Source organism: Canis lupus, chromosome 2 (genome assembly GCF_048164855.1).
Source record: "Canis lupus baileyi chromosome 2, mCanLup2.hap1, whole genome shotgun sequence".
NCBI lineage: Eukaryota > Metazoa > Chordata > Mammalia > Carnivora > Canidae > Canis > Canis lupus.
Window position 1 is genome coordinate 72,719,984 of NC_132839.1, and position 26,105 is coordinate 72,746,088.

At 54.6% G+C, this 26,105-nt stretch overlaps 2 protein-coding genes across 8 annotated transcripts in view; both read right to left on the minus strand.

The window, feature by feature from the left end:
- Positions 1 to 13,826, minus strand: part of C2H4orf50 (chromosome 2 C4orf50 homolog) — a 113,684-nt gene extending 99,858 nt beyond the window's left edge. For 5 of the 7 annotated variants that reach the window (XM_072806555.1, XM_072806567.1, XM_072806548.1 and 2 more), the window contains exons 1-4: positions 13,389 to 13,530; positions 9,678 to 10,055; positions 4,755 to 4,893; positions 831 to 1,415 (exon numbers count right to left, since the gene is read on the minus strand). In XM_072806555.1, coding sequence (XP_072662656.1) covers positions 831 to 1,415; positions 4,755 to 4,893; positions 9,678 to 9,946 — 993 coding nt within the window. In that variant the 5' untranslated portion in view covers positions 9,947 to 10,055; positions 13,389 to 13,530. Of the gene's footprint in view, positions 1 to 830; positions 1,416 to 4,754; positions 4,894 to 9,677; positions 10,056 to 13,388; positions 13,531 to 13,687 lie in introns of those variants that run through there. The other 2 variants (XM_072806565.1, XM_072806577.1) reach the window with 2 other exon arrangements.
- Positions 13,827 to 15,825: 1,999 nt separating this feature from the next.
- The window catches only part of JAKMIP1 (janus kinase and microtubule interacting protein 1), a 140,596-nt gene continuing 130,316 nt past the window's right edge, over positions 15,826 to 26,105 (minus strand). Inside the window, exons 20-22 of the mRNA XM_072806614.1 lie at positions 20,365 to 20,430; positions 17,163 to 17,238; positions 15,826 to 15,949 (exon numbers count right to left, since the gene is read on the minus strand). Of these exons, the coding sequence (XP_072662715.1) occupies positions 17,188 to 17,238; positions 20,365 to 20,430 (117 nt within the window). The 3' untranslated portion in view covers positions 15,826 to 15,949; positions 17,163 to 17,187. The remainder of the gene's footprint in view (positions 15,950 to 17,162; positions 17,239 to 20,364; positions 20,431 to 26,105) is intronic.

Genomic DNA, 26,105 nt, shown 5'->3' on the forward strand with positions numbered 1-26,105 from the left:
GTTCTTAAGAAACTTGCCCAGGATCACACAGCTACTAAATAAGAGAACCAGAAAGGGACCCAATCCTGTGTTTTCCGCTGCTAGTCCCGGGGACCTTCTGTGTGCTGCTGCGGGACTGAGGCTACATCAGACCCAGACCCTGCCCTCAAGGAGCTCACAGTCTAACGGAGGAGAAATGCAGATGCACACCTAACACCACTAGCAGGTGGTGCAGGAGCTGTGCAGGAGGTGGGAGAGGCTGTGCAGGAGGTGTGCAGGAGGTGGGAGAGCATCATCACCTTTGGAAGGAAGGGATGGACTGGGAAGACTTCATGGGCACATGGCAGTTACCTAATAGTGCACACCCAAAGGGGCTCATCTGGCACACAGATTCATGAACTGCTGGATAGATGGATGGACAGGGGTGGACAGATGATGGGGGATAAAGGGTAGCTGGTTGGCTCCCTGTGGAGTCGCTGGATGGAAGGATGGACAAGCAGGTGGTAGGATGAATGAGACGGTGGAGTGTAGGTAGACACGTTGATGGATGGATGTGCAATCAAGTGGGTGGTACATGGGTGGACAGGCGGGTGGGTGGACGAGAAGGTGGACCGATGGGTAGTGGAGTGGCCGTGCTGAAGGACCGGTGGGTGAAGGTGTATGACTGGCTGTGCATTTTGGAGGGTGGGTGACTGTTGGAACCGGGATGGGTGGATGGGGCTGGTGGGGTTGGTGAGTAGAAGAAGAGGAAGACTAGGGAATGAGGGAGCTGGTGACTCATACACATGGCTGCAGGATAACGTTAGAGGAGAACTGCAACATCATTGGTGCCCTGGCTTGAGGCCACTTACCGGGCTGCAGTGACCAGCAGCGGCGGGGCTGCGCGCGCTCTCCCCCGGGGCCCGGGCCCCCAGCGCCTGGCGAAGGCTCTGGTTTTGCTGGGCGAGGTCCTCCACCTGGGCCTGCAGGCCGATCTCCGACAGCTTGAGCTCGTAGATGCAGCAGCGCAGGTCCTCCAGCTGCCCGCGGAGCCGGCGCTCGGTGTCGCGCTGCCCCCGCAGCCTGCGCGCCGCCTCGGCCCGCTCCCGCTCCCGCTCCGCCTGCAGGACGCGCAGCTCCGCGGCCTCCCCGGAGACGCCCCGGGCTCCGGCCGGGCCGGGAGGGCAGGGGCTGCCCGGGGCCGGGGCGTCCAGCTCGGCCAGCAGGAGGCCAGCCGCCCCGCACAGGCGCCGCACGTCCCGCTCCAGCCGCCGCACCTGCTCCCGCAGGCCGCGCTCCTGCTCGCGCACCAGGCCCAGCTGGCGCCGCTGCGTCCGCCGGCAGCGCTCCAGGGCCTCCGCCTGCCGCCCCAGCGCCTCGTCCTGGCGCCGCAGCCGCTCCCGCAGCCGCCGCAGCCGCCACCGCTGCCGCCGGGCCGCGCGCTCCTTCTCCAGGACCTGCAGGTTGGCGGTGGAGGAGGGCGTCAGGACGCGGCGCGGGCAACCACCGTGCTCTCACGGTCTTTATTGTAAACTTCCATATTGGGGGCATCAGGGTTTTGTTGTTTTTCTCGTGCATTAGTTTTAGAAATTAGACTATTGCATCCAATATTACTGATTTCATCACTGAGGGTTTTTTGGTGTCCCTGCAGATTTTGCAGAGGAGGAGTGCCTCCCTCGCCGCACCCCAGTAGGAGCCCTGCACACCAGGAGCTCCCTGGGGCCCTGGATGGAAACTGCGCTGGTAGGCATGGGCATCAGCTGCTGCAGGCAGAGAGGGCGCGCCAGTGGTTCCAATACTGAGTACCTCCACACCAGTGTGTACAGGGCTGCCGCCCGGACCCACTTGAGCTTCCCCATTTCCACCCAGGACCTCCCCGATCTCTCCATGTCCCTAATGCTAAAGGGGTAATGCCCGGCCCTGCAGAAGTCGGCCTGCCCTGCTCCTGGCTCGTGAGACACAGCTCGGCAGCTGTTCCTTATTGTGAATACCTCCAAGCACTAGGTACTGTCACTATCCCCTTGGGACGCTCAGAAGCCGCTAACACAATATCACGGTGCTACATGTCACCATGGCCAGGACTCGAACTTCTGTGTATCTGACTCAAGGTGTGGAGGAACAACTCTCTGCTCTTGGGCCTAGCCCTCCCTGCACCGGCCCTGGAGCTGTGAGCTAGACCGGGGCCACTGCAAAAACAGGAGTCCTGGCCCAATTTCCAGGAGGAATTGAAGCACACGGGTGGCACTGCCTCCGTGTTAAGCTCTCTGGCAGCCAACCAGTGACTGCTGGCAGCCGGCCACTGCTGTCTGCCAGGAGAGCTTGCTGAAGACAGCACAGAGCACGTGTGGACAAGGGAAGCTGGGGGCGGCTCTGCAGGCTTTGGCTGACAGCTTGTTTTGGGGGGACGTGGAACAGATGAAGCTGGACTCTGATTCCCTGGGAAGAAAACTGCTCCCAATCATCCCATAATCAGCAATGCTCCATCCCCTGGGTTGGACAGCCTCTATCAACCCTCAGAATGACCACAGGTCACTACAGAAATGAGGTGATTTTGCATGCAAATGCTTAACTGGGAACAGTGACAACGGGCAAAACCGCCCTTCGGCAAATATCAGGTACAAAGGGCAGAGGAAACTCATCTGTGCGCTCCTACAAAACCTGCTCCCAAATGCGGACATCACTGGGGGGAGGTTCGGGCTTGTAGCTGGGTCAAGTGGTCACAGAGGGACCCTGAGCAAGCACCCCCACCGCTCTGAACTCGTGCCCCCCATCTGGAAGTGGGGTTTCCTGACAGGTCTTCCCAGGGGCATACAGATCACAGGACAAGCTAATAAGGACGTGTGTGTAGAAGAGGCCATAGTATCCCATAGGACTGCTGGCCCCGCAGTGCCTCTGAGCCCCCTGACAGCACTGTCCCGGCTCGCACCCTCATCCTCTGTCTCCCCAGTGCACTGGGAACAGGTGACTGTAGGGCTGTGGCTAATTCCCTTTGGAAATCCTGCATGGATACAGGGCATGGCCCAAAACATCTTGAGTGAAGTAGTTTCCATGGAGAGATCACATTGTTTGTGGCGGGATCGCACACACCAGCACTGCATTTCACGTGACAGCTCCCCCGGGGACACTGACGAGGACGTGCTAGCGGAGCAGAGGACGAGCGGAACTGGGCTTCCCGCCCCTGCCGTTCAATGCAGAGGGGGAAATGCCACTTGCATGTCTCCCTGGCGCCTCAAAGATGAATTTCAATTTAAACGAGCTCCTTATCTTTCCGTGTCTGTCTCAGTTCATGCCTCAGTCAGGGCTTTCGAGCCGTTTTGACTGCTCCCCACACTGAGAAACACACTTCCACCCCGTGCCCCCTTGCATGCGCCGGGTACCACTGAAACAGAAGCTTCACCAAACAGCACTCCTTGTACACATAATGCCCTTTCTTATTTCCTAGTTCATGCCGGTTTAAAAAAAATGCTGGTTGCAACACGGACCACAAGCGGGAGTCCACCTGCAGTTTGACAGTCGCTGCTGGGCTGTACGGTGCATGGCAGGGGCTCCGAGAGCCACACGCGGTTGTCCTGGAAGCCTGTCACTTCTGCCTCTGCAGTATTCCCGAAGTGTGCCCTACCTCCACCCTTCATCATCGCCCCTGGAATATTTCAATAAAGGCTAATATTTACAAAAGCAGCTGGTGTCGGATACGGTTACCGCTGTGAGTGTTTTACACATACTCACTCACTTGGCCCACATAACAACCCAAGACGGTTGGTACTGTTATCATTCCCAGTTCACGGATGAGGAAACCGAGGCCCAGAGAGGTTACATCACTTGCCCCAGGTCACACAGCCAGGGAGCGGCATGGCCAGGTTTGGCACCAGGTGTCTGTCTCCCAAGTCCACCTCCTTAACCACCCACTGCTTGTCCAGAGCACTAACTTGTCCTCCTGACTCTACCATCTCTTTCTCTCTCTCTCTCTTTCTGTCTCCCCCCGCCACCCCTGCAATTAGAATAATTTCTCCAGAACCCTGTCTTGAGCCTCTCCTGCTAAAGTTCCCTAAAGCTTGCTCCTCATTGCAGTCAATATTTGGACCACACCGTGGTCCTGGCAACCTGGCCTCTCTGGAGCCTTCCTCCCTCGCCAATGCCCTCTCTGTGCCCAGACCTTCTGCTCTGGCCCCAACATATCCCCCCACACTCCTGTGCCTATACGTAGGCTGTTATGCACACCTCGTGTGCTTTTCTTTTCTTCCAAGGACCAACTGGAGCGCTCCCTCCCCCCACCAACTCCAAGGACACACACTGTGCCTGCACCTTCCCCCTGGCACCTGGCATCGAATTTGGAAGTTATATGTCTCCTATCCATGTTTCCACCTGCATGCCAGCTCCTGAGAGCAGAGACCCTACGTCAGTCCTCAGCTTGTCCAAGAGCCACAGAAATGAACCTCTGACCAAAGCTCCCAGTGATTACATGGCTCCTGCAGGTCACCCAGTGCTTCACCAGCTCCCCGTTCCCCCCAGCGGATCCCAGCCAGAACCCTGGTGAGGAGGGCAGGGCGGAATGGGGATCACATTTTACGGACAGGGCAGCTGAGGCCCGGAGAAACCATGTGACCTTGCCCTGGACCTCACAGCCCCTGCCTGCACCGTTGGAATCAGGACCCCTCGAAGTCCCCTGGCTGGGCTCTCCCAGCATCCCCACCACCCACCACTGTCTTTGCTCAATGCACCTGCTGCCTCCTCCCAGCACAGGGGGCCATCCTGCTAGGTCAAGAAACAAGTACTGGAAAGAAGAGGGAAAGTTGTACCTGGCTGGCAAGCTCCCCCTGCAGGGCTTGCAGCTTCTCCTGGGCCCGGACAGCAGCGCTCTGTTCCTGCTTCACACGGGCGCTCAGCTGGTCCACCTTGTGCAGCAGTTGTCTCTCCGACAGCTCCAGCTCCTGGATTCTGCAGCATTGAAGCAGGAAGATGCTTACTCAGGATGTAGTAAACGTGGCCTAAGATTTTCACCAACACCAACCTTTTCTTTTTTTGGTCATTTGGCCAAATTGACATTCTGACCAAATCACATTGTGAAACATTCATACATATTTAAGATGATTTAGAATACTTCAGAAATGTCTATCCAGTAATAATGCACCATGCATCAGGAATCTTCAGAGTGTTTTCATCCCTAAACCAGTAATCCCAAATTCACCAAAGAAGGGCTGAGCCAGAGCCACGCGGCCTAAGAGCTTTATCTGTCTTGTTTCAATCAATCCTCATATTACCAGCCTGCAGGTGAGTTCCCTTATGCCTACTCCACACACAGGAAAACTGATGATCAGAGAGGCCAGGCAACTTGTCCAAGGTCACACAGCATTGTAGAGCCCAGGTGGTCTTACTCCCAAACTCAGACTTTTAACCCTATGTCCATTGCCTCCCATTTGAACTACACTCCTTCCAATCTCTTCTAAGAAAATGAAATTCAGAAAACATGTTTCTGCAACTGAAATCATTAATCTTTGTATTACTTACAGAAGAGAAAAGGTGGAAACGGCCTACTAGTTAGGGACGGCTAAGCCACGTGAAGCTTTTTCTTATTATCCTGGGGAAAGGTGGAGGAGCTTGTATCACATAGCAAGCAATACGGAGGCTCAAAGTGAGCCCTGACCACAGCTACATTGAAAGGAGACTCGCCCAAGAATGTAGGGAAGCCTGAAGGAACAGTCTGGTCCCACTGGGACAGGTGCCACCCCAAAGACTTGCCTGTCTCCTGTTTGTACCTGGTTCCAAGTCCCCTCCATGTGCCAGTCTTACCTCTATAATGAAAAACCAGGAAACACACGGAAAATGCATTCACAGCCTACAGGGGCAAGCTCTGCACACCTTCACTCCCCTGCCCAAGCCCACTAGGGTGTCCTGATCCTTCAAGACACCCTCTGCCTCCCTGGGAGAGGACCCAACTCTGCTTCCCGACTCTGCTACCGACCCACCATGAGGCTTAACTGCATTGGCTCCCCACCCCGATCCATAGTCTCCTTATCTGTAAAACAGAGGCAGTTGTGCCTCTGCTCCAAGTGTTAATGTGGAGATTGGATGAAACGTTGCATTAGGACCAATAATTAAATCAAGAGTCCCCTCTCCTGCTCTGCTTCTGAGGCCCTGGGAAAGGCTTGTGCAGGTGACAGAGGGAGTATGCCCCTTATGATCAAGTTCCTTCCAAGCTGAACCGAGGAGTGGCCCCAGGTTAATCAGTCAGAGTCAGGCTAAGCACCTGCTTGCTTATAAAATATGGTGACATCTGAAAGGGACAAGGAAAGCCTCTCTTTTCAGTTTTTGAGATCAACCTGCAAGCGCTAAATATGAAACAACATTTAATTCTGACAGTATCTTTATACTTGAAGCAGAAATGACTAATCGTCGTGGCAGATCAAATGTTGGCCCCCAAATATATCCAGGCTCTAATCCCTGGCACCCACGAATGTTGCATAAAATGCAAGAGACTGTGGATGTGGTTTAGTTAAAGACCTGAAGATGGGGGGATGCCCCGGACCGCCTGGGTGGGCCCTGCCTGCTGTCACAGGTGTCCTTAGGATGGGGAGGCAGAGGGAGATTTGACAGCAGGTGGAGGCCAAGGGAGCCCTGGAGCAAGATGTGACCCTGCTGGCTCTGCAGGTGGAGGCAGGGACAGGGAACCAAGGAATGCAACTGTCCCTGCTGGAAAAGACAAGGAAACAGATTCCCCTACAGCCTCTGGAGAGGGCACAGCCCTCCCGAAAGCCTTGGCTTTACCCCTGGGATGTTGCTTTAGGGCTTCAGCCTCCAGCACCGTCAGACGACGTACATGTGTTGCTTTAAGGCTCCAAGTCTGCAGTATTTTGTCCTAGCAGCCCTCAGGAGCTAGCACTAGCACGCTCACAAATAGGAAACAGACGATGAGGTGCCGTTTTTCACGGATTAACGACCTGTTAAACAAATACTATTATGCAGTGCTGCAGAGTGCTAGGAAACCTGGAGACCCCCCGTCCAGGGCAGCAGGAGATATGGGCGGCTGCCATTACCCCCCATGTGGGCCACCTGGGTTCAAGTTCCAGCCCCCCCCAATACGGCTGGATGCATGGGTGACTGTGGAGACGTCACTTAACTGTACTGTGCCTTCATTTCCCCATCTGTAAACTGAGGATAATGCTACCACCTGATTTTTGGTATTGTTTTAAGGATCATACATCTGAAAATTTAAACAAACATGTAAGCAGTGCCTGGATCAGAATAAATACTCAACGAGTGTATAGCTACTGATAATTTTATGGCATTCGGGTTGCAGGTGAATACGCATTATTGATAAGGTAATGAGGATGGAAGTGGGTTTTCTTTCTCAAATTTCTAACTATACTGTTTATTATTTTTATAATACTTTTAAAAATATTTTAATTTATTTCTTGCAGAGAGAGAGAGAGAGAGAGAGCAGGGGCGAGGAGGAATAGAGGGACAGAGAAACTCAAGCAGACTCTATGCAGAGCATAGAGCCCCACATGGGGCTCGATCTCACGCCCCTGAGATCACAACCTGAGCTGAAACCAAGAGTCAGACATTTAACCACCTGAGCCACCAGGTACTCCTATAATAAATGCTTCTACATTTTAATTTTTTCATCAAAGCGAAGGCCAGTGTACACTACCAACCTTTACCATACCCTAGGGAGATGACACCCATGGTGAAATTAACCCATCACGCATCCAAACACTGCTCAGCTACTAGTGACCCTGGGTCACATCATTCATCTTCTCCACCTCAGCTCCACCTCACACAGGTGGGGTGACCCACCTCCCAATAACAGAGGTCACAGCCCACATTTCCCCACGGGGGGTCCAGGATGCCCCCTCCAGAGTGGCCTCACCCCAGGGCCCCAGCCACAGAGGCCCCCTCCCCTCCATCACTCACGGTATCCCCAGGGCTCTCCTTGCATGGAGGGGTCTCCTTTGGTAGAGGTTTCCCAGCATTTCCCCCGGGGCCCAAGGACTTTCTGGTTTTCACCGCCAACCTCTCCGGAGAAAGACTGGAATCCACAACCATGTGTGGGTTACACTGCAGCTCTCTCCAGTGCTGGGGCCCTATCTTTGCTGGTTCTCAACCACCCCCTCCCTCCCCTAGGATTTATGTTATGGGCTGATTTGTGTCCCCTCAAACTCATTATGTTGAAATTCTAACCTCTAGCACCTCAGAATGTGATAGCACCTCAGAATGTGACTGTTATTTGGAGGCGGGGCCTTTTTTTTAAATTTTTATTTATTTATGATAGTCACAGAGAGAGAGAGAGAGAGAGAGGCAGAGACATAGGCAGAGGGAGAAGCAGGCTCCATGCAGGGAGCCCAATGTGGGATTCGATCCCGGGTCTCCAGGATCACGCCCTGGGCCAAAGGCAGGCGCCAAACCGCTGCGCCACCCAGGGATCCTGAGGCGGGGCCTTTACAAAGGTAGTTGAGTTAAGTGAGGTCATCTGGCTGCCTCGGATCCAATCTGAGTGGGGTCCTTATAAGAGGAGGGGATCAGGATGCAGACACACAAAGAGGGAAGACCGTGTGAGGACACCGGGAGAAGACGCCATCCACATGCCACTGAAAGCAGCCTCGGGAGGGACCAATCCTGCCCGTCCTTGACCGTCCTGGACTGTAAGCCTCCAGGACCGTGAGATGGTACCTTTCTATAAGTCCCCAGGCTGTGGTACTTTGCTAGAGCAGCCTGAGCAAACCAACACAACTTAGCCCGTGACTCTGGGTGGGCCAGTGCAGGGTGTAGGATGAGAGAGCCATGAATGAGTGAATGAACGAATGATCACAGAAGTAACAAAACAATTTTTCTGATATGTGAATTTCTTCATGTAAAAAGTTCTACAAAGAGGAAAGAAGATAAAAGCACATGTAAATACATATTTAATGACTTGCCTTTATTAAAATGAAGGAACATACAAGAAGATGGTGAGGTCTCAGATGAATCCAAGACGCTGGGCTACTGAGATGGTGGTAAACCTGTTGGGATGGACCCCAGCCACTACCGTCCTGCATTTCCGTGCTGGGTTTCTCCCCTGATATGCACGCAGGGCCCCACCTCACTCTGCTGGCCTCGGTATTAGATAACGGTCAGGAAAGATCACGGGCTTTGAGAAGGACCCGGGTTCACATCCCAACCTCTGGACCACATTGGCTCTACCAGGAAAACAGAGCCCCGGCTGGAAAGGTCAGCAGTGAGAACAAGTGCAGAGAGTCTGCTATGAAGATGACGGAAGAGCTAAAAGGCCAGGCAGAGAGGAGAGGCAACCCAGAGATGAGCAACTGCCAGGAGCCACTCCTGCCCCTGCGGATGGAGGGACACGCGGGGAGGAGGAGGCGGTGATACTGGGCCCAGGAGTCAGGAAGACAGAGGAGGGACCCAAAAGCATGGCTGGGTCGCTGTGGGATGTCACCCAAAGCAGGAGAGGGGGAAGTACCCTGGCCTCTCCCTTTCCCCTCCCTCCAGTCTCTCCCATTGGGTGGCTGGGCCCCTAGGAAAGCCCGAGCGCAGGAGCCTGGGGAGCCGTGTGGGCTCAGCCCCCCGACACTCAGAACACAGGGTGGGACGGGGAGGAACCAGAGCTGGGGCCGCCCCTGGAGTCCGAGTCTTCAGCCCCAGGAGCCACCCGACACACCGATCTAGCACGATCGGGACCCAGGATTTGTTAAACGCACAAGAAGAGGTCCCCACGCCCTACTTACCTGCTCCTCAGCCCGGACTCGGACATCACGTACTTGTCCACGGCGGCCAGCAGCTTCTGCTCCGAGGATTCCAGCTGCTTCCTGAGCGTGCCTGGGTCCGCGCCTGGGCTTCGGGCTTCCTGCCCCCCACCGCTGTCTTCTACGTCCTGGAACACCCAGGACGTGTCGATCTTCACATCAACGTTCATGACATCAAACCCATCGCTGCTGGGGGCTCTGACAACGTAGCTGAAATTTTTCTCGGTCCGTCCTTTAGCTGTGGGCTCCATCCTGTACGGAGGTCACGGGTCAGGCCTTAATAACGTTAAGTGGATTTGCAACATTGACTTTCTGGAGATTTCGAGATGGCTGCAGGGCCTTCAGATTGTGCCGAATACCCTTGGAGGAGGGCAAGAACAGGTGAATTATTCGTGAGCGGGCCTTGGGTTTCATTCACACGCGTCATACGATACGAACCAACGCCTCTCGGTTTACAAGCTGGCACGTCAGAACTCACCCAGAGCAAGAAGCCGCCGCAGGAAAGCCACCTGGGATTAAATGCATAATGATGCTCACAGAAAGGTAAAATGAGATTTCCAGGCAGAGCCATCAGAAATATAAATTCTTGGTGGTGCTGCTCCCTTCCACCTCCTCTATGAGCGAGTGAAGCTCTGTGCCTCCTCTCTGGGGACAGCAAACAATTGGGGACCGAGAGCTCACCTGGCGGAGGGGACGCGTGCTAGTGCTGCCCTGGGCGGATCGCCTGCGATCTCGGCCACGTCACCCTAGCTGGTCCAACTGTGCCGTAACCCTAGGACGTGGACGTTATCGTACCTATTTTGTAGTTGGTGAGACAGAGGTTCCAGAAGGTGGAGGAGCTTGTCCAGGCCTCACATATAGGAAGGGCCAGAGTCAGGATTCAAACCCAGGTCTAAATCCAAAACCCAGAGAAGTGACAAATGGATGTACCAGGACCCCGACAGGAGAAAACATGTCCTGCTGGGGTGGGCGGGCGGGGGGAGCCAGGGCCTGCAGGGACGCAGAATGGTGGACTTCAGCTGGCAGAGGCGGGCACAGGAGGCTCCCAGGCTGGGGCAGCCTTGGGGTCCCGGGCCCTCAGAAGTGTTGGGACACATGGAGGGAGTGGCCGGGCCTGTGGGTGCTCGGAGGGGGAAGGAGGAAGGAGAACAGAAGGTGGCTTGGGGCCCTGAGCTCCGGGGCAAAGGCTTTGGCATCTCTCTGTGGCCGGTGGGGTGTCCTGGGAGTTTGGGGGGCAGGGAGGGCCCGGCCAGGCATTGCTTTGAGGACAGAGGTGACGAGGAGGCCGCTGGCCATGGAGGAGGAGCCACTGTGCTCAGTCTGCTGCAGAGCCGCACAAGGTTAGTAGAAGTTAAAAATACCAGGCTTACCGGCCCCTGTTAAAGCAAGAACTTTAGAAAACTTGTAAGTTCCTTGTCATCTCTTTGAAACACACGTAACACTTTTTCAAAGCTAGATAAACCTTTTGCCAGCTCTCTGACCCAGGGATGTCTTTCCGAAGGGCCATCTGGGAACCATCTCTTTAGAATGGAAACATCCAAGGAAACAGAATCCTGTCTCCCAGACCCTGGGGGACACGAGGGACCTAGCTTCAGGGGAGCCTGGACCCACACCCCAAAGCCACCCTGTCATAAAAGATGAGAAGAGTTTCATTCTCCTTTGTATAAAAAAATAAAATAAGGGACGCCTGGGTGGCTCAGTGGTAGAGCGTCTGACTTCGGCCCAGGGTGTGATCCTGGAGACCTGGGATCGAGTCCAGCATTAGGCTCCCTGCATGGGGCCTGCTTCCCCCTCTACGTACATCTCTGCCTCTGTGTGTGTGTGTGTTTCTCATGAATAAATAAATAAAATCTTGAAAAAATAAATAAATAAGATAAAAATTCAGAGGGAGACAATCCATAAAAGACTCTTAACTCTAGGAAACAAACTGAGGGTCGTCGGAGGGGAGGTGGGTGAGGGGATGGGGTAACCGGGTGATGGGCATGAAGGAGGGCAGATGATGGGATGAGCACTGGGTGTTATATGCAATTGATGAATCACTAAATTCTACCTCTGAAACTAATAAAAACAAACCCCCAAATTAACGAACACTGAGGGTCACCCAATGGCGAGGTGAATTTAGGGTGACCTACGTGTAACAGCTGGTGCTGTCGAGTCCTCTTATTGGAGAACTGATTACTATTATCCTGAGGACATGTACAGAGTGGATTGTATCTGCTTGGCTGAAAAGCAGTGAGATTTCTTTCTGTCTCGGCAAATCTCTGAGCAGAGCACCTGTGATGCACATCACGTTCTGGTTTGATGCTCATTCAAGAATTAACACGCTTTCTTTCTTGTTTACCTCATGGAGGGGTTTTCCAGGTTGGGACAAGATTTTGTTTTTAATTATATTGCTTTAGCAGTGGCCAGCATGCTGGGGTGACCCACAGGGCTTGCAACAGACTCGGAGTGGCCAGAGGCAGTGGGGTGGGGTGTTGGCTGAAAGGGGATATAGTGGGGCAACCTGGACCTCAGGCTCCAGGGCCACACTGCCTGGGGTTGAATCTCATCTCTATTCTCAGATAGCATTCTGGGCCAATTACCTAACTGCTGGGCATAGTCTTGGGGGGTAGGGTGGGGTAGGGCATCTTTTGGGGTCTGCAGAAGCCCTGCAGAGCTCTCAGACAACCTCAGGGAGGAGCACCCCAAATTGTCAGGCCTCTAGCAGGTTCTGGTTAAATGTGAGAAAACAGGCAAAAACAAACATGTCATTGCTTGTACTGGGACCATCAGGCAGGATTCCACGGGTCACCAACTGGCTACGGAAGGTGAGGGAAAAGCAGGAGCCAGAGACCTTGAGACTCTCAGCCACAGGACGGAAGGATGGGGAAGAAAAGGGGGGGAGGAGTGGTCGGTGGGAGGAATGATAATCAGTTTGCTCAGATAGGTGTTGAGCTCATGCTAAAGCACAGCGTGCATCTCTCCAAGGTAACCCTGACATGGGGCAGGTGTACACGCCCAGGGCACCTGCACCTGCAGCTAGCTCCTTGCACAGGGTCTCAAACAGTGCTGGGTGCATCAGTAAACCTCGGGCCTTTCTGATGAGCTAACGCCAGCAGCATCAGCACAGCACACCCACCCACCCCTTTTGCATTTTACAGAAGTCCAGGTTGGGGATGACTGGGTGGCTCATGGTTGAGCATCTGCCTTCGGCTCTGGTCGTGATCCCAGGGTCCTGGGATCAAGTCCTGCATCGGGCTCCCTGCATGGAGCCTGCTTCTCCCTCTGCCTGTGTCTCTCAGAGAGAGAGAGAGAGAGAGAGAGAGAGGCAGAGACAGAGTGAAGTAGGGCTGGCAGTCAAGTCCTCACGCTGCAGACAGACTCGCTCATCCCGGCTTGCCTGGGACTGGTCCCATCTTAAAACTGGAAATCCCACATCCCAGACAAATGAGGATGGCTTGTCACCCGGCATGGCTGGCCTCCTGGCCCTCAACGCCACTGGAACAGCAGCGACAGGACACAGGCGTGACCCCTGGACTTCTCTGCCCAGCTCCTCAGGGGTTGTCACTGGCCACAGAGGAGCCAGGAATTAGGGCTTGTGTCAAGTGCCAGGAACTTGACAGGGCTCTCCCTTCATCCTCACATTCAGGATGTGAGGAGGGTGGTGGTAAAGGGGTGGACCCAACCCTTCTCCTTCCTGCCTGAGACACTGACCTGAGGTTCAGCTGTTCTTGTAGCTCTGCTGCCCTGGGAACCGCACCACGTGGAACCTCGGCTGTGCTACTAGGCCACAACACCCACAACAATCATGAGGGCTATATACCCCCTCCTGGGAGCAGAGGGTTGTGGATGAAGTCCAGGGACGCGTCCAGTAGGCCACCAGGGTTGGGAGGTCCCCTGAGTACAACGGCTCTTGGAACCGGCCTGTCCCTGGCAGGGACTTTGGAAACAATGTCCAGGACTTTCACAGATACTGGAGACTTTGGGTTTCTGAGCCAGGGCCACTCCCATACCTGCTCGTGTGGGTCTCATTCCCTTGCACCTGAGCTGTCTCAGAGAATGGGCTCCTGGTCCCCCATGGGTTGGATGGTCTCCTTTGCCGACGAGTCCCACCGAGGGAGCCGTGGCTGCTGTCCGCTCCATCTCCTGCCAGTACCCGGGAGTCCTGCAGGTCTAACTGCCTAGTTATGCCCAAGGAGACGCGAAGTGAGGTGTTGCATGGGAAACATCACCCCCATCCCACCGAGAAGAAATCAAGATTCAGAGCAGCAAGTCCTTGGCCAGTGTCCGTTGCAGGAGACGGGCCAGGCTGGGAGCAGACCCACATGGGCCTGACTTCAGAGCCAACACTATTCCTGTCCTTTTGTCTGAGTGGGAGAGCTGAGCAAACAGAAGGACAGGCCCAGGAGGGCCTGAGGGCCACACTCCTGGATGCTCCTGCAACGGGGAGACAATAGACACTCGGTGTCAAGAAATGCTTCCCAGAGACCCGTGTGCACCCGCCGGACTTCTGTCTCTTGGGTTAGCAAAGCAGTGGCTCTGTGCCTGCTTGGGCCCCAGGGAAAGCCGACGGGCGTTCATGTGCACTCCCTGCGTGGTTGCACACTCCCATCCCCACCCGGATGCCCAGATGCCTGTCTTCAAACAAAGACATCAATTCCTTCACATTTGGATACCAAATGATGGCAAGTCGGAGGGACTGGTGTGGCAGGTGCTTTGGGTTTAGATTTCAAAACAGAATGGTCACTTCCCAGCTGTCTTGGTGTGCGTTTTCATAGACCCCCACCCAGTTCTTCGGTTTGGCTTGGGCGCCCCTCTCCAGCTGGCTGGGGCTCCCCTCTGCACCCACTGCAACCTCCTTCTCCATCCTTGGCTTTGCCCTTCTGAGAACATTCAGCTCCTCTGCTGGGCTCCTCCTCCACGGGTCCCCTCAGCAGCCTGAGTCTCAGTCACTTGTTTTCTCCAAAGGTTCTTCTTACTAGAAATCTCAGGATTGTTCTCCCCGTCCAGCAAACACAGAGCAGCAGGCCTTCCCGTCCATGGCATCAGCCTGTCCCTCTTCTAGGGTGGTAGTCCTCTCCTTCACATCCACCACCTTTGGTTTCACTTTATCCATCCTAATTCCACATGTCTTCTTCTAGAAGTTTAGTGGAGAAGGGTCACGTGGGCAGGGGCTTCTTCTGGAGACGCTCACCCGCCGACCCCACTCACCCTAGAATAAGAACAGCAGCTACATCCCAAAGTCACTTCCTTCTTAAGGGCTCCTTCCGGGGTGGACTCTCACCAGCTCTTGCCTGCCCCCTCCTTGACTGCCCTACTCTGTCTTCTAGGAGGTCCCATTCAGGGGCCAGTCTGCCGGATGTCAGGAAGGGCTCCCTCCTCCACGACTGTGAGAGAGCGGCCCTGGTGTCAGAGCATTGCAGGAGGCTCCTCAGAACCCTCCACTTCCAGCATTTTCCCTTGGTAGTGCCTTGCAAATTACAGCCAAGATGCAAGACAGCCCAGGAATGGTGTAATCGGGGACCGTGTCCACCTTCTCAGTCCTCATTCCACATGACCCAGGGACAGTCATGCTCTGGGACTTCCACTGTGTCACACCCACCAGAGTGATGGAGATGTGGCTTCTTTCACGGAAATCTGAGGTCCTTGGATCTGCCCTCCACAGTGGGTGAGTCGTCAGCTCCTCATCAGAGTTCTGCTCTCTCTCGCTCTTTCTCCCTCGTCGCCACCTGCCGAATCAGCTGCACAGGGATCTGAAGGGTTTTGTTGACCAGGGCTTGATTTGGGTTCAGATCACAGGGACATTTGCGAGTCACTCCGGCTGACAGATTCTGGGATACACGGAGCACAGTTCATGGAGACATATGTACAGAGGTCTGCCCAGCCGGACACACCACCGTGGCCAGGGGAGGCATGCAGTGCAGGGACGAGGATTCTGGCCTGGCCCCTGGCAGCGCAGTGGCTCTCCAGTGACTCAGTTTCTAGTAATTGCACTTAGTTTCCTGGTGTTCAGGTCTCTGCCCCTGGGGCTGTGAGGCCAGAGTGGGGACTCCGATGGGCCCCGAGCTTGACAGGTCCCCCACCATCTCTGGGGCTCCTGCAGCTCGGCCCAGCCAGGACCCAGCCAGAGACCCAAAAGTCCTCCTTATCAAGGACATGTGAATTCCGTTTTCAATCTCTGGCTTGAAGTAGCTTGTTTTGCTGTTGGGTTTTGGTTTGAGTGGGGTTAGGGTTGTCGTAGGGATTCAATTTATTCCGTAAGCTCTTTTTCTATCCTGTGAGATTATAAAATAATGTGAAATGCTGTAAGAATCAAGGGTTAAAGTGGTCGGAGAGGCCCCTGGCTTACCTGCCCCACCTGCCCCCCACGGCTGTCCCAAACTCTCCAACTGAGCCCACTGAGGGAACTTCCCCAACAATGTAGGGAAAGAGAAAACAGAACTCAGATGGCCTGTCCTCCAGTACCTACCCCGACCCCCCGTGGCTACCCCCACTCCCCATCTGATCAGACCTGGGATCATTCCTTTACTCACTACACAAACACTGCTCTGCTCCGCTATTACTCATTTGGACCACGTGCCAGGCACTGCCCCCAGCCTTAAGACACAGAAAATACAAGCAAAGCCCTTGCATTCAGGGGCCAGGCTCAGGGCTTCCATGAGGACACGAGGGAGGGAAAGAACCATCAGCAGAGCTCGGCCTGGGGGTCAGGACAGCTAGGCACCCCCAGAGCTCAAAGGGCTCTCAGCCAGTGCTGGATTCAGGGGCAGAACTGTAGCTCCTAGGGGCCCTAGCAGACCGTCCCCCTCTCACCCCAGCCTCAAGGTGGGTGCTCAGAGCAAAGAGAGTGGGGAAGGACAGGATGCCCAAGCAGGAACTCCGGTGAGAGCTGGGTCCTAGAGGTGCAAAGGGCCGAGCAGGACCAGCTGTCCCGGGTGGCTTCTGTCCAAGGTCCCTGAACACAGCACAGGCATCAGAACCAGGCACAGGTTCAGGGCTGGGGGCGGGTGGGGCGCAGGGTGCTGGAGGCTCTTCACTCAGGCTTTCTGGGTATTTTATATGCAGGTCATGGGCTTGCATGTCAGCCTCTTCTTCTGAAGACCCCTGACCCCAGAAACCGCTCTGATCTGGCCCACAGGCAGTAGAAAGCACCAGAAACTAATGCCAAAATAGAAAGAAACTTTGGAAAAAACTACACACACCCCCTCTTTTGAAGAAGAACTACAGCAGGGTGGCAACCAGGTCCCCACTGCCCCTTCTTCTTCCCAAAGAGCTCCCCCAACCTACCTCCCTGGGGTGGGACTGGCCAGCGACCCCTGGTCGTCCCCATCCCCACCCTCGGCCCAGGGAGCCACAAGGCTGAGCGACCTGCCACAGGCCACCTTCCACGGAGCCTCCTCGCTCAAGGAATGTTATGGTCAGAAATGGAAGAAATTGTCCTTTTCAGACAACCATCATTTTTATCTGTGAAATCAAAAGGATACCAACCCAAGTTCTTTGCTCACTGAAGTCATCAAGGCCACAGAATGAATGCTAGTGAGAAAAACAAAAAAAGGAACAAAAACTATAAAATAAGACCAAAAGAAAATGGGGGGGGGGGGGGAGAAAAGAAAAGAAAAGAAAAGAAGATGTAAGATATGTAGTATGGGATTCAGTGACACATTTCACAAGAACTACTGTACCCGGTTCAAGTTCAGAAGGAGGGCCGGAAAGTGAGCAGACCTGGGCAGCGGACCTCATGGGGAGCCCACCCTCAGGAAGTCCTCTGTACCCCCCAACTACTCTCCCCAAACCCCTGGCTTGATTCAGACAAACCAGGATGTTTTTGCTGCTGAGGTGTGGCTTTCCTGTAGACCTTGGTAGGACACATTACAGAGGAAGGACCCTCCGATGGTTGCAACCTGGGGCTCCCACCAAAGCCCAGGCATGGTGTGTGGACAGGGACCAGGCGGGGTCCCCCCAGGCCACAGATGCCCCAGACCCACCTGCCCAGGAGCAGAAGCCCTCCCCCAGCACCATCCCTGCCAGGGCCCTCTCTCCCAAGAGACCATTATTTAAAATCTTTGGTGTCATTCAATTAGTCCGCTTTAAAAATAAAAAAAATAGGGAGAAAAAAAGGCCTTAAAAGGAAGGAAAAATTATACAGCTAGTTTGAAAGTAGACTTCTCTTTCTGAACTGAATTCACGACTTGCTTTGCTCCACAAGAATTATTGCTCATCAGTAGAACCTGTCGGAGCATCATCTGGGGCTTTTGAAAGTCATTCTTTCCCCCTTTTGCCTCCAAAATGCGGTAATAACTCCCCTAATGTATTGATTGAAAAATTAAAATCCAAACAGACAGCCACCAACTTTTATACAAGTTTTAGAATCACTGGAGGTTGGAGCCAGACGGCGCCTATGTGGAGTCATCTAGAGCTCTCATTTCTCACATGGAGAAACTGGGGCCCAGGTGGGGGGGCAGGGACTTGCCAAGAGCACCCGGTGGGGAGTAGCAAGGAAGGGGTCCTGGCCACTGACATGAGCCACGGGTAATGTGGCTGCAGCCCCTTCCCACTAGTGGCCGCAGGGAAACGATGCTGATTCGAGTGCATCTGTCGTTTCTCGTCCTACTGGCCCGACCAGGAGTCCGCCTGCTGTTTGCCAGCCTCGGCCACTCCTTTGGGACAAAAGGAGCCAGGCCAACCCACACAGGCTCGCTTTGAGGAAAGAGTAAAACAGAGGGAGAGAGGGGCTTCACACGTAGCCCAGTGTGCTTCCTCACTAAAATGCCGCCGGCCTTATTTCCTGTGGGTGCCTTCCCACCTTTAAAAACTTTAAATCAGCAAGACCACTATGGCGTGTTTTGAGTCTCTTTGCTGCCCTTTCTTGCTCTGAGACCCACTGTGCCAACTCAGGCCCTAAAGCCCAGTTGGGGGTCTAAGAAGCAGAACCAGCCTGGTGGTCCATGGACCTCTTCTGGGCCAGGGGTTCAGAACGTCACACCCCGACGCTCATGGAATCCTCACAACCATCCCAGAAGAGGGGAGAGATGTGAGCCCCCAGGCCCAGGCAGAGGGGTAAATCCCCCAGGGTCCCAGGGCCCCCCTGGAGCAAAGCCCAGACACACCTGCCTGCAAAGTCAGGTTATCCCTGGAGACTCTTGGGTGGAATTATACTTGGGATTCCTTCGGGACCTCAAAATAACCCCATAAGGTTGCAGGGTGGGCATCTGGCAGACAGAGACACTAGAAATCTGCTTAAACCAGCATCCCCCAGGGGTTCCCAGGTTCTCTGGCATGAGAACCGGCCCAATGTCTGGGTCAAGCCTATGGCCGTGACCCTCTGCTGCCCCAGGGGGACGTGCCGGTTGTGCGGCCAGAGGCAAGGAGACTCTACATGGAGAAGGGATGATGCTGGAGGGTGACTCCTGCTTCCTCTCATCCTCTTGGGAGACAAAGCAGAAGAAGCTTCTAAACTGGCATCATCTGAAGAGCTGCCTGTCTCTTTGGGCTTGATCCCCTCCGGGGAGGGGCTGTTTCCCCATTTTTAGATATCTGCCCTGAGATCTGCCCTCTGGGGACTTCTGTGACTCTGGCCCGACTTTGTGGAGGTGGGGGGAGGGGGAGGAGTTGCCTTCCTCTCTCCCAAGACCCGCCTCAGGCAACTGAAACCCACAGATGCCCTTTCTTCCTCTTCCTCTTCCTCCTCCTGGGGTGACCAAGGTTCAGGCAGGGATCCCCTCCTGGGTCACACTGTCCCCACCGACCCCCGGCCAGGGCTGGAGCCTTCGTGTGGCCCCCACTGTGAGCTTACCCTGTGACACAGAATGTGCAATTACAGGTTTTGCTCTACTCGTCTATACTCGTTTGGCAAACACGTGAGATGCCCTATTCCATGGTGGGAACTGTCTTGGATACATTGATGCATACAAGCTGGACCCTGAGCTCAAGGACTCCATGGTCACAGTGTGAATGTGCAGGAGGGGGGCAGGGCCCGACAGAGATGCCACACTCGTGGTTCTGAGTGGCACTCGTTTGTCTGCCCGGACCAAGGAGACGTTCCGGACGGGCTGAGCGGGTGGCTGTGGCACCCAGGAGACCAGCTACCCCTTCTCAGCTATAGGATCAGGATCCAGTGTCTGAATCTATCTCAGGCCCAGCCTCTTCACCCATAAAGTGATACTAACACAAAGAGACAAACAGGCCAGGTGTCAGCATGTGGCAGGCCAACCTTGCTTCCTGCTGGGAGAGGAGAAAGACGCCCAAGAACACGTAACTGGTTTTGGCACAGAGCGCAGAGGAGTCATCTAAGGTGAAGAGGTCTGGGGGGACCAACCAAGGTCCTTGCTGGTGACATCACCAACCTAGTAGGCCCAACCTCACTTATCACTCCAGAGAGGGTCACCTTGTCCTTCCTAGGTCAGGTTTAGAGGAAGGTCTTTGGTGGAAAAAAATAAAGGCACCCCACCCCCATTCCACACACACACAAAGTGGGCCCCAAACTGAACTTTTCTTCCCTGGAAAAACATTGGAAGGAGCTACTTATTGCATAGGTGTGCCCGCCTTGGGGGACGGGGCAGAGAAGGGCGGCGGGAGGCAGAGCCTGTTCTTGCACTACAGAAATGTCAGTGCAGAAGGAAACAGCCCCGTGATGACCGGTCACAGAAAGAAGCCCCAGGGGCGGGGGCGGGGGGCAGGGCACCCCACCTACCTTTTCTTCAAGCTCCTTCAGATGTCTCTTCTGGATCTCCAGCTTAGCCTCCAATTCTCGGATTCTCTGAAACACACGACCTCTTGCATCAGAAAAGGTAAAACCTCCAGGTTCAAAACCTCTTTACGCTTTATCATGGTGTAGCATACAAGCAGAGAAGCATGCGAGGACGAGCGGGCAGCGTGCCTGGCTTTGTGCGTGTGCAGGGCTGTAACCCCCACCGCCCGAATCCAGATAGAGGACCAGCACCGGGAGGCTCCTTGGGCCCCCGACCTCTGCCACTGAAGGCCGGTTTTGCCTGTTCTTGAGGTGCATGGACATGGAATCACGGTGTGCACTCTTGAGGCAGGATCTCTTTAAAACAGAAGCATCGCGCCTGGACCAAGATACAGAGGCGCCCGGTGCAGGCTAGTGAAGATCATGGGTTTGAAGTGGCACCAGGGGATGCACTTGTGCAAGACCCACCTAGCTGGACCCGGGGAGCTGGGGCAGAGGAACCGAGTCCGGGCAGTGCCTCTGCTGCCACATGCACCCCAGCCCCTTAGAAGCCCAATGAGCACAGGTGCTAGGATGGCCAAGCGTCCCGGTTTGCTCATGACATTTCTGGTTTTGCAACTGAACGTCAGAGATCCCAGGAGACTTCCCCCCACCCCCCGCCCGCCCCTGCCAAGTCCTGGGAACCAGGAACAGCTGGTCACCCTGCCTGATACCCCCTGGGGCGCTCACCCTCCCTCCGTGGTTTACCAGCCCATTCCTTCCAGCTCCACGCAGTGTCTCACCCAGGGGGACACTTTCACAGATTGTCACATGCCCAAGGGTCACCCCTCAGAGTGCTGACCGCTGCTCGGCCAGCTGCAGCCTTGCCAGGCCTGAATGTAGAGGGAGAGCTCACTCTTGGCGAGGGTGCTCAGGCTGCAGGGCGGGTGATCCAGGGCAGGCCGCATTAGCACGCAGACCCTTAGGCTGGAGAAGCCTTCTGTGCATTCTGTAGGACAGTGTTCTCGAATCCAGGTCAGTGTCACTTGGGCTTGCAGATCACTGGGCCCCCCACTAGAGTTTTTGACTTGGTTTTGGGGGCTTGGGCCTGAGCAGCTGCACTTCCAGCAAGTTCCTGAGTGATGCAGTGGCTGTTTGTCTTGGGACTTTGAGAACCACCTCTATGGACACCCTCACCCGTTTAACAAATACAGGTCAATATGCCTGGGACCCTAAGGGTTTTGTGGTCCAGCCAAGTTTCAGACAAAAGCATTTACACGGGAACCCAGATGGTGCCCTGGGCGAATACAAACACAGAGAAAATCAAGCAGGAGTAGGGATGGGGGCGGGATGCTGTTTTACGTGGGTGCTCCGGGCAGGTGGCGCTGGACCCCAGAGGGGAAAAAGGTGGGGCATCGAGCCAAGGGCTGGGGAGCCAGAGGAGTCAGAGCCCAGCCCAGCACCCACAGTGGTTTGCCAGACTCAGGATGGGGAAGGGAATTCCAAGCAGGGGAACAGAGTATGCGGAGACGCAGGGATGGAGGGAATGGGGGCAGAGCTCAGAGGGCCTGGAATGTCCTGATGAGGAGCTCACAGATTTGGGGGTGTCATGGGGAGCCTGTGAAGGGTTTTAAGCAGGGAAATGATGAAGAGTTTGGTTTTGGAAAGATCACACTGGCAGAAACAGAACAGATTGGCACGGAGGACACAAGGAAAATACTTATCCTCAGATGTGAGGTGTTGGGCAAGTGATTCAGCCCATCCGGGCCCTGGTTTCCTTGTCTGTGGATTGTGGGTAATTGTGTTGCCCACATCTGAGGATCTAACAGGGGAGTCTGCACGAAGGGCTCAGAGCAGAGTCGGCATAGAGCGCGCACCCTATAAAGGATCAGGAGCCTCTACCTCTCTAATTCTCTTCCACTTGAGGGAGGCTGTGTGTACCTCAGTGAGGCCGTGATCGTCCCCCAAGGCCCCCCTTGCAAGGTGAGGAGGCAGAGAGCACCCGAGAATGAGCACAGAACTGGACCCCGGGCTGGGTCCTGCACCCCAAGCTTTCCAGCTGGTGAGTGCTGGGGAGTCACATAATCGCTTATACCTGAACCCCTCTTCTGTAACATCTGCACAGGGACCTCATGCCCCGAGGTGAAATGGGGGCCCTGGGGATGCGGGAGGGGGGGGCGGCCCTTGTACACTACAGGGTCACGTGGAGGGGAAGGTGACACTTTACAGCCTTCAGAGGACTTGTGAGAATTCCCCAGGAACAACACAGAGCTTCTACTCCGGGGGGAGGGGGGGAGCCCAGTTCCACAGGGCTGGGGGGCAGGCGGCTCTCCAGGCTGCATCTACATGGAAGCTGTAGGACAGAGGAGCCAGTCCCAGGCAGGGGCCCAGCAGGTGGCAGGTTGGGTCAGGGCAGGGAGGGGACACGGTAACGAGGGCCAGACCACACACAGCCTTGGATTCTATTCCAAGGGTGAAGGGATGACTGGAGGGTTTCAAGTAGGGAACAGCTCCTTTCTGCTTTTCAAGGAGGGGGGCAGCGTCCCCTCCCCAGCAGAGCTCGCCTGGGTCCCCGGCTGCCCACTGTCACGTCTCCCTGTTGATCATGGCCAGGTGTGACTCCACAAGGTTCTCCCCTTTCCACGTTCTTGAACAGGGCCTGGCACCCGACACCTGCCCGGTCAGCACGTGTGCATGAGTGCCTGGCAGGGATTATTGTGACAAAGTGACAGAGTACAGAGTAAAGGTCGTGCCTGGTGGGAAAGGTCAAGGGGGCAAATATTAACTGACGTGTGTTCAGGGCTTACTTTGTGGCAGGTACCCTCCCACCACTTTATATAAATTCTCCACCAACCCCAGATGCAGATGCGGCTATGACTGACCCCATTCTACAGGTCAGGAAACTGAGGCTCGGGATACACTATAAGTCAGGGCGGGATTTGAATCCAAACTTACCTGACCCAAAAACCTGTATCCCTAATGCCACCCCATAGCTTTCCATCTATAACCAAAATGCTGCTTTATATGGTCCCGGAAGGGAAAAAAAATCACTGTAATGTGTGTTTGACATTCTTGGGTCCTTGAGCCTCTATTCCCATTGAAGGGGGAAATGTGTTTTTTTTTTCAATATCCCTTTTTTAAATGCCAAATTTCTGAGGATTCTATCGAATGAGAACAGAACAGATGATTGCAAAGAGCAAAGAGGAAACCTCAGGGAATTAATCCGATGTGGAGGCCGGGACACTGGCTGTGAACTCAGCTGGCCACGATGGGAAGAGCCACAGCTTCCTGGGCGGCTGGCTGGCTGTTCCTCAGCTCTTGTGGCCTCTGTGCCTCTGTCTCCCCATCTCCCAAACCAGGTCGAAGACTTAATTAAATAGTTGAGGGCTTTACAAACCGTGGCATCATCTACTAGCTGGTGTTTGAATGATGCCCGTGACAACTACTGGGTCAGGTTCTTAGAAATCCTATATTCAGGGGGATCCCTGGGTGGCTCAGCGGTTTGGCACCTGCCTTTGGCCCAGGGCACAATCCTGGAGTCCCAGGATCGAGTCCCACGTCAGGCTCCTGGCATGGAGCCTGCTTCTCCTTCCTCCTGTGTCTCTGCCTCTCTGTGTCTATCATAAATAAATAAAAAATAAATCTTTAAAAAAATCCTATATTCAGCGGCTACTACTTTTGAAAATTACAGCTTACAGACAAGCGCAGTAAACCCATTACTGCCACAGGGCCTTTGTACTTGCTGCTTTTTGCGCAGACCCCAACGATTCACCCCGTCACATCATTTCACGCCTTCTTACCCTTTCTGACATCCGGGGTGCTTATATGTGTTATGAGTGTCCTCACTGGCTTCTAAGACCCTGCTCTCCAGGAAAGCAGGGACTTGGCTCACTGCCCCAGCTCCAGGGGCCAGACCAGTGCCTGGCACATGAGAGGTACTTGACTGGTAAATAACCATCGAAGGAAAGCAGGAAGCCACAAAACCTCGTTTTTGCCAGCACCCGGTTGTTTCTGGGCTTGCGGGCAGGAAACCCTCCCCTATGCCTGGGCATCAAACACAAATGACCAACTCCAGAAAATTCTGTTACAGGGAACAGATGTGCTCTGAAGTCTGAGTGTCTTTTTACATTTTTGTAAATCCGGAGCCCCGAGATGCCAACTGGGGCTCCCACGCCTGCTGCTGTCACACGTGTGGCGCTCGGCAGGGACCGGGAGCAGCCAGCAGCGAGCGCCGTGGTGTCCAGATACCCCTGTGCCACGTCGGGAGAGTCTGGCCAAGCACTTCCACCTGCAGGGGGCACAGGACCCTCGAGGCACAGCCTGGAGGTGGAGCTGCTCCACACCGCCCAGAGTACAGATGAAGAAGCACCGAGTCCAGAGCAAGGAGGCATGGGGGGGCCCGTCCTCAGAATTCTATGGCACCGTGCGACAGAGGAGAGGCTCATCTGGTCTGAGTCAGGGCAACGGGGTGAGGGAAGGAGGGCAAGGAGGAATGACAGCTCATTCCCTTCCAGAACCAAAAAGGTAAGGAGACCCTGCTGGTGCCAATCTCCAGCCGCCCTCTCCCCCCCACCCCAGTCCTTCCCTTTCCCTTCTCCCCTCCCCCCTACTCCCCTGGCCATTTGAGGGCACAGACAGGTGACCCTCTGTAAGCCAGGAAGAGCCCTCCCCAGCAACCAGATCCCAGATCGGCCAGTCCCTTGCTCTTGGGCTTCCAGCCACTAGAGCCGTGACCCACAGATGTCTGTTGTTGAAACCCCAAAATGTGGCATTTTGTTACGGTGCCTGAGCAGATGAAGACAGGCCCTTCCTGCCCTCCGGAACCCACAGCCACGGATCTCCATTTACAACTCCCCAAAACGGAGCAACTGTAAACTGCCAGAAACCACCTCTGAACCCTGTTACGTGCAGAATCCGATTCTGTAGGTCTGGGGTGGGGCCCGAGAGTCCGCGTTTCCAGCAGCTCCCAGGTGATGCCGCTGCCGGTCCGCGGACCACACTTGGAGCAGCAGGAGCGGACATCCATCGGGCTTGTCATGTAAGGAGAGTCCTCCTTTCATTGACCGCCCACCGTGCTCCGGGCACAAGCTAATCGATTTGTATGTCTTGTCTCATCAAAGCCTCGGAGGGCACGTCATTCAGTGACTCGCCAGCGTTGGCTGATGCACGCATCTCCCTCTATTTTAACAGACGTGAGGACGGTTTTCATATTCGGAGGGGAAGGGTGCCTACCGTGGACCTTCAGCAGAACTTTCAACTAATTTGAAAATGATCCAGAGATACAGGAGAAGCGATTTCCGGCCTTGGGTCAAGCCATTAACTCTCTCCACGCTTAGGTACGTGAGCAAATGTAAAAGGAAGTGACTGGTCCCACGTGATCTTCACTAACACTCCAAAACCTTCGTATTTTAAGTGATTTTTCTCTCTTTAAGAGGTCCTTGTCCCCAATCTCCCCACACAGGCAGCTTGGTTTGCCAGCTTTTTTTTTTTTTTTTTTTTTTGTCTCTCTTTCTTTCCGTTTTCTTTCTTTCTCTCTTTCTTCTTTTTTAAATCACCCCACTCCCTTCCTTTCTTAGCAGTTGGGACACGGTGCTTTCCCAGGAGTCACGGCCGAAAGCTGCATTGCCCTGTGTCTTTGGGGTGTGCTCCCTGCCTTATCATATATTCCAGACTTAGACCATAAGAAGCACCTTCGTGCATGAGATTTGAACTCTTGAGTCGGGTAATGGCTTTTTGGTTTAAACACACAAATTTCGTTCTGCTTT